Consider the following 18465-nt stretch of genomic DNA (forward strand, 5'->3'; position numbering starts at 1 on the left):
GCGGCGCGGCTGCGGCTCACGACAACTACCGGCGCTGCCGCGGGTCTGGCGGGAGCCGGGGGCTGGGCCGGCCACGCGCGGGGCACCACGGGAGCGGGAGTCCGCGGCCGGCGGGCCGTCACCTGAGACCGCGCCTGAGGAGCGGAGACCCCGCGTCGCGGCCGGAGAGGGGTGAGGCGCAGGGGCCTCCGGGAAATGTAGTCCAGGCGTCGCGCTTCTTCCGCCGGGCGCTGGGGCCGCGAGAGCTGGGTCTGGAGGGGTCCCGACCCGACCCAGAAAGAGAGATCGCTCCCGAGCCGCCGGGAGGCGTGGTGTTCGCCCCGGACTCCTCCCATCGTCCTGGGGCGGCCGGCGGCCGGCGGGAACTACCACTCCCAGGGTGCAGGGGCTTCTTTCCCTGGGAGCCCGAGGACACCGCGAAGCGAAGTTCGCGACCGCGGGCGCTGGGGCTGGGGAGGGGGCGGCGGCCAAGGGCTAGTCTCAGTTCCAGGGTCGACCCGGCCGCCGATGCACGCAGCGTGGAGCAGATTTGCCGCAGAGTGGAGTACGCGGCTCCTCGAGCCCGGGCCAGGGACCCCAGACTCCGACTGCGTGCGGCTTGGCTTGCCGTGGAAAGGGCAGGACCTGGGGTTCTCAAGCTTTCCCCCGCAGGGCTTGCTGCTAAGTCAACCCGACCATGGAGCCCTCCCGACCCTCTGCCTCCCGGGAGGTCGGGGAGACCGAGGAGGGGGCCGCCGTGCCGAACAGCGGACGTGCGGCCACGAGGGGCCGCTGCAGGACCAGGGGCGAGGCTGAGCGCACCCCCGACCCGCGCAGACTAAATTCTGGACTCGGCTTTCTTGTCCTGAGAGGAAGGCACAGACAACGCTTTATTTTAGTAATGAAATCAACAGTCCCCACACAGTTAAGATTCACTTGTGCAAACCTCACTGCCCTCGCCCCACACCGGATCGCCAGTCCAGGCTTCTGCGGTCCTTGGTCACCGGGAGAGGGCTCTCGGGGCCCTTCCCGCGATGCTTCTTAGCCGAATTCGCTGGACTGCCAAAGCGGGGTGCCGGGTCGGAAGCCTAGCCAGCCCGCCGGCCTGTCTTTATATCTTTCATTCTTTAGCTGCAGCCAAAGAAGCTATTGCCAGCCCGTCAGGTGGAGGAGGCAGGGGACCTACTTGGAGGTGGAGTCCCAGGATGATGGCCTCGAGGAGGCAGAGGCGGAGGAGGAGTAGAGGAAGGTGGAGCGAATGGTCCATCCCGGCGGGAGCTGGCTGGGCGAGTGGCCCCGCATGTGTGCCTGCATGGAGGCCAGGCTGGGGCAGCCGGCTCCGCACAGAGAGCAGCGGTAGGGTGCAGCCCCGTGTGTCCGCAGGTGCTTGGTCATGGCCGAGAAGTCCCGGGAGCGCTGGGGACAGAGGCCACAGGAAAAGGGCTTCTCTCCTAGGGCGGGTGGAGGGGAAGGGCGGTGAAGATAAGAAGGGGGCGAAGCCCTAGCCGGTTTGGCTCTGGATAGGGCGTCAGCCTGCGGACTGAAGGGTCCCAGGTTCCATTCTGGCCAAGGGCACATGCCTGGGTCGCGGGCTTGATCCCCAGTAGGGGGCAGCCGATCAATGATTCTCTCTCATCAGTGATGTTTCTATCTCTCTATCTCTCTCCCTTCCTCTCTGAAATCAATAAAAATATATTAATTAAAAAGAAAAGAAGGCAGCCTAGGGTAGATTGGGGGCAACTGGACAAGGGAGTTGTGTGGGAGCTAGGCAGCAGAGAGGGACTTAGGGGCAGGCAAGTCAGTGCTTGGCAGGGTGCCCGTACCTGTGTGGACTCGGTAGTGTGTCTCCATCTGATGCTTGAGTGAAAACCTCTTTCCACAGACAGAACAAGAATAGGGCCTGGACCGAGCAGGAGGAGGCCTGAAAGGCTGTTGGCGAGATGGGCAGCCTGCTTTGCCCACATGACCCACACAGGTTGCAAGTGTACCTGTGGGGACAAAAAAGGTAAAGGAGGGCAGAGCTGGGAATCCCAGAGTCGGATCACTGGAACACCCAGCAAGATATCAGGGGCTACAATGATACTGAAGCAAAAGTATCCTCACCCTACTCACCTGTGTGCCTCTGATCAGACCCTTCCATCTCCCCAGGGCTGAGCTTCGCGGGGCCCTGGGGGAGGGAACCTGGAGAGAATAGAGTGAAGTAGGGGCCCTACTCAGGCTGGACTCCTGCAGCCCCAGCCCCAGCAGAGAGACCATATTACAGGGTTCATGCAGGACAGTGAAGGGCTTACCTGAGGTAGAGCTAGAGAAGGCCAACTGATTCTGGCTCCAGAGCCCTTTGTGGAGGTTCAGGGACAGTGGAATCCTAGGGGTGGGGTGGAGAAGAGTAACAGAGTTGGCAAAACCTGGGATCCTGACCGACCCCATCCTGGAGAGGAAGGTGATGTATATTCTCAGGTGCTGGGCTTTGGTTTCCCCTGTGGTGGGAGCTTTTTGTCCTATCTCCAGTTCAGGAAATGTACAATAGAGATAAAAGATGTGGTGCCCAAAAATAAAAAATAAAAAAAAATAAAGATGTGGTGCCCTTTCACCAATCACCATTGCCTCACCTGAGCTACTCCCTCCCAGATAGGCTTCCATTGGGCCCTTCACTCACCTCTGATCCTGAGGCCAGACCTCTTGCCAGGCTGCACTGATGGAAGTACTATGGGAGAAAGGAGTGCCATATCTGGGCGGCAATAGCAGGAGGCTCCACAGGGCAGGCTGGCTCTCCCTCAACCAAGGGGCCTCAGCCCACCAGGGCCTAGAGGTGATGCTGGTTTGGAGGGAACCTGGTGGCGGTGGGGGGCCAGGCAACTTCCCTAAACTTTCCTCAGAGCCCCCTGGACTCTCCTTCACCCACATGATCACTTCTTGTTTCCCACCTACTCCCCTGTGGCCAAAAAGGAATTGGTCGAGTTTCTCCTCTGATCTCATATGCTCCCTCTGATCCTCCTGCATTGCCTCTGCTATCTCAGAGCTCTCTCTCAGTGGCCTGTGCTCCTGCACCATCTCCTGTTCTCTCCCACCAGCTCTAATAAACTTCTCTGGTCTCTGCTCTCCAAGGTCCTCCACTCCACTCTCAGAATCCCTTGTGGGTTTCTCTGGCTTCTGATGTTCCTTCAGCCCTTGACTAAACTCTGCTCTAGCCCTGTCTCTTCGAGCCTTCCTGCATGCCTCTTCCAGGGACTGCACCCCCAAGGCCCTGGCAGCCTCCTCAAGGGGCCCCAGTTCCCCAGGTTGCAGCTCAACACTCTCTCCGTAAACAAAGTACAGAAGCTGTGCAAAAGTGGAAGGGCTGATTCCTTTCACCAGAGTCCAGTGACCCCTGCGGCCTAGCTGCTGGCTCACACCTGCCAGCACCAGGCTGTGTGCAGGGAACTCCTGGCTCCCCACGGTGATCATGGTATCACATAGTGCTGGCCTGAGCCTGGCTGCTAGCCGCACCAGCCGATCAGAGCCATAGGGGCTAGGCAGTCTTGTTGGGGACAGGGGCATTTTGCCTTGCCTGGGTACCAGTCTCAGAGGTTCTGAGACAAAGGCCACAGTTCGAGGTCCATGGTGGGAAGGGGAGGAAGGAACAGCATATTCTCAAGCCTGTGGAGATGAGGGGAGAAAGAATGAGTTGTTTGTTCTGGATCAGAGCTCTCTGTCCTGAATGGAGCAAATAAACTAACCCAAGAGAGGACTTGAGCTTATCCAAAACCATAACAGGGGCCTAGAGTTTGGTGGCAAGAGAACGGAAATTAGACTACAGTGAGGACTTAAAAAGCAAGGATCAGGTAGTTCACAACTACATTAAGTAGTGGGCTGAAGACTAGTAGGTGGATTCTGCCAATTAGCAATCTCTGACTTAAATGATAGCACATACTGATATTTCTGCTTCTCGGAGCCCCTCTGAGCAGGCCAGGCTCCCTTCATTCGAGACAAAGAGATCACCTCCAGACCCAGTCATCCCTGTCAGTTAGAGATGGAGCAAGACACAGCTCATGGGAGAGTTTAGAGAGCTAGTGTGTCCCCACACAAGTCCATCACGTGGAGCTGAGGGCCCTGAAGCAGAAAATCAGCAATACATGGGGTCATAGTTGCAGGAGGGCAGGTTCCAAGGCATCAATCATCTCCTTGAGGCTGAAGCATCTAGAACACATCCTCAGAAAGGAACTGGAAGAGACCGAAGATGCCTGTCTGGTGAGTTAAGAGCAGGTGTAGAAGTCACAGGAGAGAAGGCTCCTGATCCAGGGATAGAGAGAGGTTTTGGAGAAGACTTTGACCCCTTAGGAAGTGAGAGAAAGGGAAATGAGAACTACAGAGGAGAGGCTATTTCCTCTCAAGGTTAAGATAAGAAGATGGTTTAATTTTGCTTTTCATACGCCAAAAGTGAAGCATAAAAAGAATCCAACAAGACAGGAATTTCTCACACATCAAAATCACCACATTGGCTTTTAAGAAGAGAACTGGGAACTCAGATACAAAGAGGCAGACCCAGCAGGCATCTTCCTACATGTGGTGAGGACTCTTGTGGGAGGGAGGATTATTACTTGGTCATCTCAGGGAGAGGGCTGTAGGTTGGCAGGAAGTGGACAGGAAGAGGGGTATAATGGGAAGAAAGTCTCAGCTGGGGAGAAGAAACTACTCACCAGTTGTAGCTTCCTCCTGAACACCGCATGTTCTGAACTTCTGTTGGGCTCCTGCCCACCCTCTACCCCAATAACTCCGCCCCTGACCTCACAATCTTCCATTGGGTGTCCCAAGTATCAGTCTGCCACAGTTCCCCCACAGGGTGTGGTTTTTTACCCCTGGCTCTGCTTCACCCCTCCAGGAGAGACCACCCCTTCTAGTCTAGAATCCAGGCATCCTGCCTCCTAACCTGTCTCCTTATTTCATTTGTGAACTTCTAGAGTCAAAGAAGTGTATCTGAGGCAACAAAAAACTCTGAACTAATCAGATCTGCATTTGAGTCTCATCTCTGCCATTTACTAGTTGAGTCACCTTGGGCAAATCATCTCTCTGAGCCTCCCTTACTTACCTCATCCATGAAATAGGGTAAACCTCTGCTTATCTTATTTGGAGGTGGGGGTGAAGATGAAATGATGAATGTGAAAGAGGTTTGTCAGTACATAGTATCACTCAAATAGTATTCTGTTTCTTAGAGGTGTCAGCGGAGCTCCAGTAGATGAAAGCGGTTTCTGCTATCTCAGAGGCAAAAAGGACTGAAATATCTGGATTCCAAGGAGAGAGTGAAGGAGAGCCGAAAGCATGCCTGACTTGATACTAGGAAGCCTTGACTGCTTTGTGGAAATGACCTCTGTCATTTGAGCCATCACTGAGGACTGGGTGTGTGAGTGACTCAGATCCTCCCATCAGACTCTGAAGGGGGTAACCCCAGAAAGGGTCTGTGGTGGTCTTTGAAGAGAAAAACTCCTTTTCTTGGGTTGATGACAAATTACATTTCTCTGAAATCAGAACTCCGGGGTTTCTTTCACTTCCTGCCCAAAGAGTCAAGGTCCTCGGAGATTTCCCATCTTTTCACTTTAGCACTTGTTAACTTGGGAAAAGGATGATGTCTGAGAAACTCAAATTTCTTTTTCATATTATTCCATGATTCCTCATCCTATGACAAATTTTTATTGATTTGATAAATCACTTATATGAGCCTGGCGTATCATATATGCCCAATAACAAAGATAAACAAGTCAGGCATTGGAAGGCTTCTCTGGTTTCCCCCCACTCTCCAGGCGTTTCCCTTAGATTCTGGGTCCTTTCCTAGACTCAAATATTATGTCTCTAAACTCCTGTTTCTCCCTTTGGCCCCAGGACCCCAAAATATTCAGACCAGCCTTCTACTTTCTCCCTCCAGACTTAATATGTCTTCCCTCTACCTCTTGTTCTAGCTTGGGTGCAGGCAGATGTTAACCCTTCCTACATCAGACAGGGTGTGCCATTGGGTGGGGCTGGTAGAGGGGCAATAATAGGGTGGGGAGAGGGGAAGATGAGTCAGAGTGAAAGGGAAAATGCAAATGGGTAAGCTGTATTCATTTGCTACTCTGAACATTAAATGTTTTTCATTTCTGAGCTTTCTAACTCCTCACACCACCACACCCAGGGACTCATTATACATCATATAAAAGACACTAGGCCTAGACACATAAAAGCATCAATGCCTGATATTTATACAGATTGTGTATACAGAGGAATACACAATCCCTGAAGATATGGAATAACTGGGGAAAGCCACGAGGGAGAAACCCTAAGTGTATAAGGAAAGGTACAGTGGTCTGGAAGATTATATCACCACCCAGTGGTGTGTGGTCCCCCTCACCTCCCAGCCCTATATCATGTGTCTGTGACTCAGCATCCCCACTGGTATGATTTGCCCATTGATGATCAAGAGAGTTGGAGACAGCTCAAAAGGCAGTGTCCTCTGAAAGCCGCCAAATGTAGTTGGCAGGGAGTAGTCAACAGGCTTTTTAGGTCTAAAAGGGAGCAGAAGAGGCAAGGGATCTTCCCATTCAGTGAATAAAAGCCCCCAAGAATGGGAAACTTATTTTGCCTCCCACTTGGTGTCTACTCCATCTAAGGATATCCCTTTAAAGACTTCCTTTCCCTTAGAGGTATCTCTAGAGCTCTCTACACCTCAGCCCTTAGGCTAGTAACACTCTAGGCCAGGGGTTGGGAACCTTTTTTCGGTTGAGGGCCATTTGGATATTTATAACATCATTTGTTGGCCATACAAAATTATCAACTTAAAATTTAGCCTACTATATTTGGTCAAACATTTAATTAACCCAGCCCCAATGCTTTGGCAGGTCCAGATCAAATTATTTCATGGGTTTTAAATGGCCTGAGGAGGGTCAGACGTTCCCCACCCCTGCTCTAGGCCTCTCTCTCTCTCTCTCTCTCTCTCTCTCTCTCTCTCCCCCCCCTTCCCTCCCTCCTTCTCCCCCCTCTCTCTCCATATATATGGTTTTTAAATTGATTTTGAGAGAGAGAGGAAGGGAGAGAAACATTGATGTGATAGCAAAACATTGACTGACTGCCTCCTGCACACCCCTGCCAGGGATTGAGCCCACAACCTGGGCATATGCCCTAACTGGGAATCAAACCAGCAATCTTCTTTGTGCACATGCCCAACCAACTGAGCAACATTGGCCAAGGCTCTCTCTCTACATTTTTTACTGCACAGCCCAAGCCATCTTGCATAAAGTGAGCAGTGACACCAGAAGCAATGAAAGGACAGGGACACTGCCCTTTTTATTTTTGAAAGGTCTCTCCTCCCCAGTCTCAGAAGCCTTGTTCACCTTCCACTTTCCAAGCTGACTCTAGGAATCACCTGCAGTTTTCTCCCTGAGAACCACAGGTTATGAGGACACAAGCCTGGACCCTGGGAGAGGGTACAGTAGGTAGGAGAGATTAGGAGGACATAATTGGAAGAGAAGTATGTGAGAAAAGGAGGTATGATTTTTGCCTTTCAGCCTTTTATAATACTCATATTACTAAGGAAAGTTTGAAATCTGGTATTTTTTGTTCTCACTGATAAGCTTAACCAAGAGCCCCTTCAGGCACAACCCATCTTGATATAAATACAGGGTATTTCCCCACCCCCCACCCCCCGAAGAAAAAAGTATACACTACTAGAAGTTGATAGCTCAGTTTGTTTCATTCTTTTCATGTTTAACTCATTGGAATTAATAATTACTCAAAGTGTGTATACATTTTTGGGACACCTTACTTTATAATTAAAATTAATCAGAACAGAGGGATGGTTATTTTATGAAAAACATTCTTCCTTTATCTCACTTATTTTAAATATTGAGTAACTCCAAAGCTAAGTTTTAACAAAATTCTATTCAGGAAAATTCTATGAACTTTCAACTCTTCCCAGGAACACATTTCTTCCAAATTAAGGTGGTTAACACTCCCCGTGCACACCCCCCTGCCCCCCCCCCCCCCCCCGCTTGTACACACAGCTTTTTTTGTTGTTAATTCTCACCCGAGGATATTTTTCCATTGATTTTTTTTTTTCTTCAGAGAGAATGGAAGGGAGAAGGAGAGACAGAGAAACATTGATGTGAGAGAGACACATCGATTGGTTGCCTCCTGCATGCACCCTGCCCAGGGCTAGGGATCAAGCCTGCAACACAGGTATGTGTCCTTGACCGGAATCAAACCGGGACCCTTCAGTCCTCTGGCTGATGCTATATCCACTGAGTCAAACTGGCTTAGGCACACACAGTATTTTTTATAGATTAAGACCAATTATCCAAATCTTACATAAACATTTAAATGTTCAATCATTCTGGTTAAATACATCCAACACATACCAGAGAAGAGACAACACAGAGTAAATTCCTTTTTCTTCCCTTAAATCTATAGTCTACATAACCCAAGAGCTAGATATAGGCATAGCCAGGTGAGCTAAATCTAGGTCATAGAGAACCTATCATAGCACACATTAATTATTATTTTGTTGTTGTTGTTAATTCTTACTCGAGGATATTTTTCCATTGATTTTTAAAGAGAGTGGAAGGAAAGGGAAGAGACAGAGAGAAACATCAATGTGAGAGACACACATCAACTGGTTGACTCCTGCACCAAGGCAGGGATCCTGCCTGCAACCAAGGTACGTGTCCTTGACCAGAATTGAACCTAGGACTCTTCAGTCTGAAGGCCAACGCTCTATCCATGAGCCAAACTGGCTAGGACTCATAGCACACCTTTTGAGAATTAAGTGGAAAAAGAACTAGACTAGACATAAAACAAAACACAAAAACTTAGGTTTCACAGCATCCTCACATCCTTTTTCTTCAAGACCCTAAGTCTTCCAAGACCCTCAACTTCCTCACAGGGACTGTTTTCAAGAACAGTACTGAATACCAGTGTTGCCTAAACTCAGGGAGAGGGCCCCACTCTGACATCCTCTGGCTGTGTCCCTCTCCATAGGCTGAGACGTCCAAGGGAATCTAGAAGTGCCCACCTGGAACCTGTGCCCACCCCCCAATTCTAGACCTGCTCTGGGAACTCAGAACCCTGGACCTCCTAGCCCAAATGGCCCAATTCCAGGGCCTACATGTGCCTCAACCCCAGATCTATACTCATGAGAGTGAACTTCAGGACTGATGTAACCTTAGACCCTGTGTGTGAGAGGCAGGTAGCCTGAGCTTGGACATGCAGGCTAGTATGTGAGATACCTTGACATGTATGCCAACAGCAGGTCTGAGGGAATCTTCATTTCTAGGCCCCATAAACAATATGGAAGCTTGTTTTAATCCAATAGTCCTTAACCTCTTAGGGCAGTCACCATTCCTTTGAAAATATAAACTATGGAATCAACTCTTTACATCAGAAAATTGTAGTCTCATATCATTTTGCATATGAATGATAAGGAATTCACAGTCTGCTCTAAAGCCCATTCTTTTTTAAAAATATATATATATATTTTATTGAATTTTTACAGAGAGGAAGGGAGAGGGACAGAGAGCCAGAAACATCAATGCGAGAGAAACATCGATCAGCCGCCTCCTGCACACTCCTCACTGGGGATATGCCCGCAACCAAGGCACATGCCCCCGACCGGAATCGAACCTGGGACCCTTGAGTCCGCAGGCCGACACTCTATCTACTGAGCCAAACCGGTTAAGGCTAAAGCCCATTCTTGAACAGGTCAATTACTCCTCACTTATCCCTGTGACCACTTTTGCCCCTCCTCTCCCAAAAATCCAACATGCATAGTTTTTCTTATGATTTCCAAGAGTTCACAGACTCTTGAAATCCACTCATAGACTACCACTCCCTTGTATCCCCCACCCTTGGTTTAAGAACTCTGGGTGTATCCGGCCAGTGTGGCTCAGTGGTTGAACATCAACCTAGGAACCAAGAGGTCACTGGTTCAATTCCTGGTCAGGGCACATGCCTGGGTTGTGGGCTCAATCCCCAGAAGGGGGCATGAAGGGGTCATGCAGGAGGCAGCCGATCAATGATGTTTCTATCTCTCTCCCTTCTTTTAAAAACATATTTAAAAAGAAAAAGAGAACTCTGGGTGTACATGAAAGCAAAGCACTCTGAAAAGCTTTAATACCAAGTAATGCTGGAAAAGCTGAGTGAAAGTCGATATCAACACCCTGTCCCATAACTATAAAAAATCTTCAGTAAAGACAACCTGGCTGGTTTCCTGAAGAGCAGGATATTTCACAGACCACCTCCTATGCCCCCGTACAACATCCATCTTTCCCATGCACCCGCCCCATGCTTACAGCCTGATATCTTCTGGGAGGGACCAGAAAGGGTTTGGGAAAGAGATAGGGACAGGAACTAAAATGCCCCAGACATGACCCAATCTGGGTTTTGTCTCTAGTCACCACAAGTCAATGATACTTCATGGAGGGCAAACAACTTGGCTGGGGTTTGGAGACACCTCCCTCCCTCCCCAGAACCTCCATAAGACTATGGGCCTAACCTCCTAGCCACATTGTCCAACCTGCACCCAATACTGTAAAATCTGCCAAGAGCACCTCAACCCCGAATCCAGAGACCTCTAAAAGCCTGCATAGCCTGGATGCAGCGACTCTTGGCAACTTCCATTGGGCTTTTGACTGCATCAATGCTCATTCTTCAACCCCGGCTGGATCCAAAGACCCAGGAAACCCCTGAAGTGCATACTAGTTTCATCTCTTGGCCAGTGAATCCCAATAACCTATGGAGAGTCACAGGCCTCTTCCTCCAGTCACCAGATCCAGACTCAGTCCAGAGAGCCCAGAAAACCTCTCACAGTTCAGAGGCCATACCTCATGGCCAATGATGCCACACAGGGCTCCAAGGGCCTCCAACTGCCCCACAACCCACTTCCAAATCAGGCTGGCACCAGGAACCATGGGCCAACTCATAGGGCGTGCTGGCCTGGCCTCTACCCGGCCAGGGCCCTAAGGTGCCCAGGAGGCCCCATTTCCAGCCTCTCCAAGGCAGAGGGAGTTCCAATGGCCTAAAGTCCTCAGCCCTCACTTCCTGACCCTCACGGTAACCATTCAATCACCCATGTCTCAGTTGTGCCTGAGCCAGGCCCAAGCTCAAAGAAGAGTAAGAAAAAAACATGGCACTTACCAGTTCAGACCTTTCCTCTTCGCACTCGGCCTCACATACATTCTGTGCGCGTAAGCCTGGGTGGCCGTTAGAAAGTGGGGATCGTTGCTAGGCCCGGAATGGGAGACTGTGGCGCGAGCTCTTCGCACCTGGATCCCGAGGCAGATGCTGATTGGTTGCAGGCTGGCTGCACCCTCTTTCCTGGCTCCCACTTAACGAGCGTGCCTAGCAGCCTGGGAGGCACCTAGGCAGCTCCAGAATCCTTGCACCCGCCGCTGATTGGCTGTGGGTCTCGAGCTCGCTAAGGCTCGGATGGTAGGGTCTTGAGTCTGATTGGTCTGCGGATTGATGCTTCAGGCCTCTAAGGGTGAGATCTAAACCTCCAGCCTGTGCCCAATTTTGATTGACTGCGGAATTTGCCCTCTCCCACCCTTTCTATAAGGAGACTGGGACCTGAACCTCCTTCACCTTGGAGGCTGCCTTCGCAGGAGTTCAGGGCTACCGCCGCTTTCCTGCTTCTGTCTTGCCAAGCTGAGTAGCTCTAGTTGCAAACCCTTTCACCTCTTTCTCAACTCCTTACAATCTATGGAGAAGTGTGTGTGTGTGTGTGTGTGTGTGTGTGTGTGTGTGTGTGTGTGTGATTGGCTGGGAGGCCCTCTGGAGCCAGCCAGACTTCAGGTGCCTGTGGGCGGCTCCCCTTTCCCGCCTCCTGCCCTGTCCGTCACTGACTGGCTGCAGATCGCACCCTGCCTCAACAGGAAGTATGCGGGGACAAGGAAGACACAGGAGGAGGCAGCGCCTCGACCCGTGAATGGCCTGGGCCTAGATACTCACTCTTCAAATGCTCAGGGACACCTCGACTATCAGCTGAGTCAGGATTACCTGCGTACTTCGTGTACCAGACCCCACCACACTGTAGAGACAATGTCCCATGGCACTGCCCTGCCATTAGTTGGCCTGGTCTTAGCGCCCGGCCAGCGGACTTTCTGCCTAGGCAGGGTTTTGGTGCTGACAGACTGCAAGCTCGCGACGCGACAGTCTGCGAGGGCCAACCGCCTCCTTTCTCCCACCAGCATTTCTCCGGTTGCATCGGTTGCATCGCTGATTGGTTGGCCCTGCTCTCGTCTAAGCGACTTAGCCTTGGATTCGCGTTCTGACTCATCCAATGAGGTACAAGGGCGCTTTGAGGAGGCGAGCAGTGCTCAACCGCTTTCACTTCTGATTGGTCCCGAGAGTTGCTCCTTCGCTTTTAATCAATTAGAGGGCCGGGAGGCAGGAGCCCAGCCCAGCAGTTTCAGGCCGTTGCGGTTGTCCCAGTGCTTTGGCTCAGCTCTGGGGCTCCGCGGGAGCAAACCCCTCAAAAAGTAGGGGAAAGACAGTCTTTGTAAATAAAAAACCAAAAATACCCTCATTTATAGATGCGGTAAACCAGGGCCAATTGTGACCACATCAGGCCCCATCCCACATCTGCAAGATCAACTCTACTTAATCATAGTATACCTTGAATGCTGGACTCTCACCAGAACAAGGTCGGAGTCTCAGCAATGCCCACACTCGCTGTGGGACAAGTAACTGCTACTGACAGAGAGGTTAACCTGGCATAGCAATCGGGTTATTTAGGAGTCAATGAGATGCCACAGAACGCGTAGTACGAGTCAAGGGCTCAGTAAGTGGAAGCTGCTATCACTACGTTTTGGACTTGAATCTGATCCTGAAGTCCCCAGCACTCGGTGCATATTTGCAACTCCTCGAAGTAGTTGGACAAATGCATTTGTATTCTAGAAAAGGAAACTTTAAAAATCAACCTCATAATATGTTTGCCACTTACACGGAAACAGGCCAGTTTTAAATGCTTTACATGCATCACTTGATTGAATCCTCATAAAAAGCTCTATCAGATATTTACTGTTATAGTTCTCACTTTACAGATAAGCAAATTGAGGCTGAGAAGAAAAAAATTAATTTCCCTAAGTTCTCACCGGAAGTAATTGCCAGAGCTGGAATTTGAACTAGGTCTGTTGCATTCTGACTCACAGCCTAAGCTCCTAACACTGTTATGCATACCTTCTAACAGCTACAGTGTCCACAGTGTGGGCACACATGGTTCTGGGCAATCCTCAATCAGCCTAGGAAGAGGAATGATGACAAAACCCATTGAAACAGACAACCAAGGTGTAAGGAGGTGAAGACACTCAGCTTATATAGCTGGTACTTGGCAGAGCAAGGAATAGGATGAAACATAACCTTCTGAATTCAAACCCACATTCGTAATCACTCCTTGCATTACTCCTTTCCCACTTGACAGATGATGATAATGAGTCTCTCAGAAAAATCAAAACTGAAATTCAGACATAGGTCTATCAAACCCAAGAGACTGTGCCCTGAACCACACTGCCTCCAGGAAGTACTTGTCTGGTAGATAGATTCCGGGTTGCATCAGGTGAGAGGTCTTTTCATGCAGCCAGCCTTGTCTGCAAACAATGAGTTCATCTGGTCCCAACTTTGACCCAGGTGGTTGGGAGTGTATTTTACAGCCTTAGGACCATTGGGAGCTTCTCATTGTGAAGCCCTACTCATAATTGCTACCACTTCCTATGGGCCAGACAAGGTAGAAAGCATTTGCATTTTACAAGTGAGGACACTATGACCCAGGGAGGGATATAACATTTCTTTGTTTACAGAGCTAGTGAATGGTAGACATTGTGGATGAGAACCTAGAGAGCCTTACTCTAAAGCCCTGAAATCCAGTTACCCAGGATGTGCACGCATGAGAAGGTGAAGTGAGGGACCCTGGGCTCTGGCAAGGTGGAGTAGGAAGGGCTGTTGACTTCATTCTGAGGGTTGGATTGTAAGATAAGGAGAGTCAAATGTTTGAGAACAGCAGAGAAATAACTATTGCTTACTGTGTAACTACCCTGTGCCAGACCCTATGTTAAATAAGTTTAAATTTAAAAAAATTTTTTTTAATTGATTTCAGGGAAGAAGGGAGAGGGAGAGAGAGATAGAAACATCAACGATGAGAGAAAATCATTGACCGGCTGCCTCCTGTACAATTCCTACTGGGGATCGAGCCTGCAACCCGGACCTGTGCCCTTGACTGGAATCAAAACCTGGACCCTTCAGTCCCCAGGCCAGTGCTCTATCCACTGAGCCAAACCAGCTAGAGCTAAATAAGTTTTAATATACATTGAGAAGTGGAGAGCCTTGTAGTTAAGAAGCTGTACACTAGCCCTAACTGGTTTGGCTCAGTGTATAGAGCATCGGCCTGCGGACTGAAGAGTCATGGGTTCCATTCCAGTCAAGGGCATTTACTTTGGTTGTGGGCACATCTGCAGTAGGGGGTGTGAAGGAGGCAGATGATTGATGTTTCTCTCACTATCCTTTTCCCTTCCTCTCTGTAAAAAATCAATAAAATATATATTTAAAGAAAAAAGAAGAAGCTGTACACTAGATCCAAAACTTCCTGGATTATTATCCTATTCCTGCTACTTAATAGTTGTGAGACCTGCCTGGCTAGTGTTGCTCAGTGGTTGAGTGTCGACCTAGGAACCAGGAGGTCAGGGTTTGATTTCTGGTCAGGGCACATGCCTGGGTTGTGGGCTTAATCCCCAGTGGGGGACGTACAAGAGGCAGCCAATCAATAATTCTCATAATTGATGTTTCTATTTCTCTTCCTTCTCTTCCTCTTTGAAATCACTAAAAATATTTTTTAAAATATAGTTTTGAGACCTTTGGCAAGTTACTTAACCTCTCTTGGCCTCAATTTTCTTATCTGTAAAATGGGGATAATGATAGTAAATACCTACCAAGGCTACTGAGAAGATTAAATGAACGAATAGAACTGTAACATCTCTTCCCCAATGCCCTGAAACTGAGTTGCTTCCTCACAGTCACCATCACCTTATTTGACTCTGATGTAGACACTGAAAATTAAGACCATATATTTGCCATAGAAAAGTCTGGAGGAAGTGTGCTCCTAGAAGAGGTAGCAAGTGCAAAGGCCCTGAGACAGGAGTGAACTTAGTATGTTCAAGGTACAGCAAGAAGTCTGACTGGAGCCAGGCAGATGACTAAGGCTCAGGAGTTCAGCTCAACTGCACAAGTATTCCTAACAGACACAAAAATGACCCTGTGCTTCTTGGAACATAAAGAACTTTCTCCAAGCTTTTATTTCCAGATAAACCCAAGGCCATAATTGCTTTTGAGGCTCATAAAGTTTAGAACTCAAGTCTTCTTACTCCCTACCCAGCACTCATGTGTAAGGGTCAGCAGATTTGCATTCACTCAAATATTAAGCTCTGTCAGCACTTGCCATCTATGCTGAGCCCTGGAGAAAACTAGCCCATTTGAAATCTTTAAATTCAAAGAGAAACCCTTTTTTAAAAAAATATGTTTTTATTGACTTGAGAGAGAGAGAGAGAGGAAGGGAAGGGAGAGATAGAAATATCAATGAGAGAGAAACATGGATTGGCTGCCTCCTGCATGCCCGCTATTGGGGATCCAGCCCACAACCTGAGCATGTGCCCTGGCTGGGAATTGAACTGGTGACCTCCTGGTTCATGGGTCAATGCTCAACCACTGAGCAACACCAGCTGGGCTACCTAAACTTTTAAAAAAAAATTCTTATTGATTTTAGAGATAGAAGAAGGAGGAGAGGGAGAAAGTGAAAAAAAATCAATTTGTTGTTCCACTTATTTATGCATTCATTGGCTGACTCCTGTAATACCCTGACTGGGGATCAAACCTACAACCTTGGCATATAGGAATGATGCCCTAACCAAATGAGGTACCTGGCTAGGGCCAAATATTACCTTTTAGAGCGAAATTATCCTTCCAGAACCAAATGAAAAATATAGCAACTGAAACCCAGAAGGGGCACTTAAGCCAGGGGAAGGAGTGGGGGAAGGGTGAGGGAAGACTTTTCAGAAAAGGTGGTGACACCTGAGTATATATTTTTGGAGTGCTTACTGTATGCTAGACATGGTGCTTAGTACAAAATATATAATGGCAAGCAAGAAGAGAGAATGTATTAGGCTGCTATGGCTGACATAACAAAAATACCACAGACTGGGGTGCTTAAACAACAGAAATTAATTTTTCACAGTTCTGGAGGCTGGAAGTCGAAGATCAAGGTGCTGGCAGGGTTGTTTTCTCCTGAGGCCTCTCTCTTTGGCTTGCAGATGGCTGCCTTCTCCCTTTGTCCTCACATGGCCTTTCCTCTGTGCACACACACTCCTGGTGTCTCTTCCTCTTCCTATAAGGTGCTAGAGAATGAGTGTTTGCCTCTCCCCCAAATTCATATGTTAAAATCCTAATGCCCAATGTGCTAGTATTAGGAAATGGAACCTTTGGGAGGTGATTAGGTCACAAGGGTGGAGTCTTCTTAAATGGATTAGTGCCCTTATAAAAGAAGCCACTTATACCATATGTTACAGTGAGAAGACAGCCTTCTATGAACCAGAAAGCAGATCCTCATCAGGTCCCAAATCTGCTAGAGCCTTTATCTTGGACTTCTCGGTTTCCAGAACTGTGTGCAATAAAATTCTGTTGTTTATAAGTACCCAGCCTGTGGTGTTCTATATAGCACCCCAGAAGGGCTAAGACATAAGGACACCAGTTCTATTGTATTAGGGCCCTACCCTTATGACTTCACTTCAACCTTGATTTCCTTCTTAAAGGCCCTATCTCCAAATGCATTCACATTGAAGGTTAGAACTTGAACATATGAATTGGTGGTGGAGGGGGTCACAATTCGGTTCATAACAGTGAATATCTGCCATTGAGGGGATCACTGCCTGGTAGGGGAAATTCATATTATTACTTCAGAGGGAGGGAGAAGAGCAGAATGATTAAGATGTCAGCTCTGACAGGGTTTGGGTCCAACCTGTACCACTTACCAGCTGTGTAACCTTGAGCAACTTTCACTTTCTGTGCCTTGAGAAAATCAAATGAGTAGACACCCAGGAAGTTCTTCGAACAGCTCCAGCACAGAGTACTTGCTAATTAAATGTTGGCTATTTTTATTAATTGCAAGGAAAACTGCACTAAGTGCTGCGTGGAAATAAACCACAAGATAGATCTGGTCAAGGTTTTTAAGGATGACTTCCTGGAGGAAGTAATGCTGGCATTGAGATCTGAAAGATGAATATTCACTAATTAGAATCCAAAAATATGAAGATAGTGTAAGGAGACTCTGGGATAACTTCAAGCTTACCAATATTTGCATTACAGGGGTGCCTAAAGGAGAAGAGAGAGAGCAAGATATTGAAAACCTATTTGAAGAAATAATGACAGAAAACTTCCTCTACCTGGTGAAAGAAATAGACTTACAAGTCCAGGAAGTGCAAAGAACTCCAAATAAGAGGAACCCAAAAAGGCCCACACCAAGACACATCATAATTAAAATGCCAAGGGTTAAAGACAAAGAGAATCTTAAAAGCAGCAAGAGGAAAGCAGTTAGTTACCTACAAGGGAGCACCCATATAACTGTCAGCTGATTTCTCAACAGAAACTTTGCAGGCGGAGTGGCAAGAAATATTCAAAGTGATGAATAGCAAGGACCTACAACCAAGATTACTCTACCCAGCAAAGCTATCATTTAGAATTGAAGGTAAAAAAGAGCTTGACAGATGAGAAAAAGCAAAAGGAATTTACCACCACCAAACCAGTACTACATGAAATGTTGAACTGTATTCTTTAAGAAGAGGAAGAGGAAGAAAGAAGAAAAAGAAGAAGAAGAAAAAGAAGAAGAAGAAGAAGAAAAAGAAGAAGAAGAAGAAAAGAACTATGGACATTAAAATGGCAATAAATACATATCTATCAACAATTGAATCTATAAATCAAAATAAATGAATACAAAATCTAATGAACAAACTAAACTGGTGAATACATAGAATTAGAGACATGGAAGCATAGAAAAAACTGACTAATCTCAGAGGGAAGTGGGGAGGGGGAGGTGGGAGGAGAGATTAACCAAAGATCTTACCTATGGACACAGACAGTAGGGTGGTGAAGGTCTGGGGCAGGGTGGGAACCAGGTGGAGACAGGCAATGAGGGGAAAAGGGGGAAATCTATAATACTCTCAACAATAAAGATTTAAAAAATAAAAAATAATAAAAGGATTTGTTTTCAGGGAAAAATCACACCAGAAACAAAGGGGGCATCTGTAATACTTTCAACAATAAAGATTTTTTTTTTTTTAAAAAAAGGTTGCTGGTTTGATTCCGGTCAGGACACATTCTGGGTTGTGGGCTCCATTCCAGGTCAGGGGCATGCAGGAGGCAGCCTATCAATGTTAGGTGCCGGGGTCCAACCCCAGCGGGTCCAGGGGTCCCCAAAGGTGTGGACGGAGTCGGCGAAGAAGGTACGACACG

The 18465-nt window shown here is 48.2% G+C and overlaps 1 protein-coding gene and 1 long non-coding RNA gene across 7 annotated transcripts; one reads left to right on the forward strand and one right to left on the reverse strand.

Annotated features, from left to right (window-relative positions):
• Nucleotides 1-8: 8 nt before the first annotated feature.
• LOC118674613 lies at nucleotides 9-5483 on the forward strand. Of its 4 annotated transcripts, XR_004973675.1 has the most exons (6): nucleotides 9-171; nucleotides 1111-1335; nucleotides 1862-1984; nucleotides 2608-2788; nucleotides 4917-5061; nucleotides 5169-5483. It is a non-coding gene; the product is annotated as an uncharacterized LOC118674613 (long non-coding RNA). The 4 variants fall into 4 exon arrangements; XR_004973674.1 differs by lacking the exon at nucleotides 2608-2788; XR_004973677.1 differs by lacking the exons at nucleotides 1111-1335; nucleotides 2608-2788.
• On the reverse strand, nucleotides 836-12119 carry ZBTB32 (zinc finger and BTB domain containing 32). Of its 3 annotated transcripts, XM_036346620.1 has the most exons (6): nucleotides 4656-4928; nucleotides 2636-3615; nucleotides 2271-2344; nucleotides 2092-2160; nucleotides 1803-1967; nucleotides 836-1430 (listed from the first exon to the last, which is right to left on the reverse strand). In XM_036346620.1, the coding sequence occupies exons 2-6, from the start codon at nucleotides 3514-3516 to the stop codon at nucleotides 1162-1164; spliced, it is 1458 nt and encodes a 485-aa protein (XP_036202513.1). In that variant the 5' UTR covers nucleotides 3517-3615; nucleotides 4656-4928; the 3' UTR covers nucleotides 836-1161. The 3 variants fall into 3 exon arrangements, with proteins under 3 accessions (XP_036202513.1, XP_036202514.1, XP_036202515.1); XM_036346621.1 differs by lacking the exons at nucleotides 2636-3615; nucleotides 4656-4928 and adding an exon at nucleotides 11113-12119; XM_036346622.1 differs by lacking the exons at nucleotides 2636-3615; nucleotides 4656-4928 and adding an exon at nucleotides 11113-11161 and having other exon boundaries at nucleotides 2092-2188.
• Between the last annotated feature and the right edge of the window lie 6346 nt (nucleotides 12120-18465).

The sequence above is a fragment of the Myotis myotis genome, unplaced genomic scaffold (assembly GCF_014108235.1).
Source record: "Myotis myotis isolate mMyoMyo1 unplaced genomic scaffold, mMyoMyo1.p scaffold_m19_p_19, whole genome shotgun sequence".
Taxonomy (NCBI): domain Eukaryota; kingdom Metazoa; phylum Chordata; class Mammalia; order Chiroptera; family Vespertilionidae; genus Myotis; species Myotis myotis.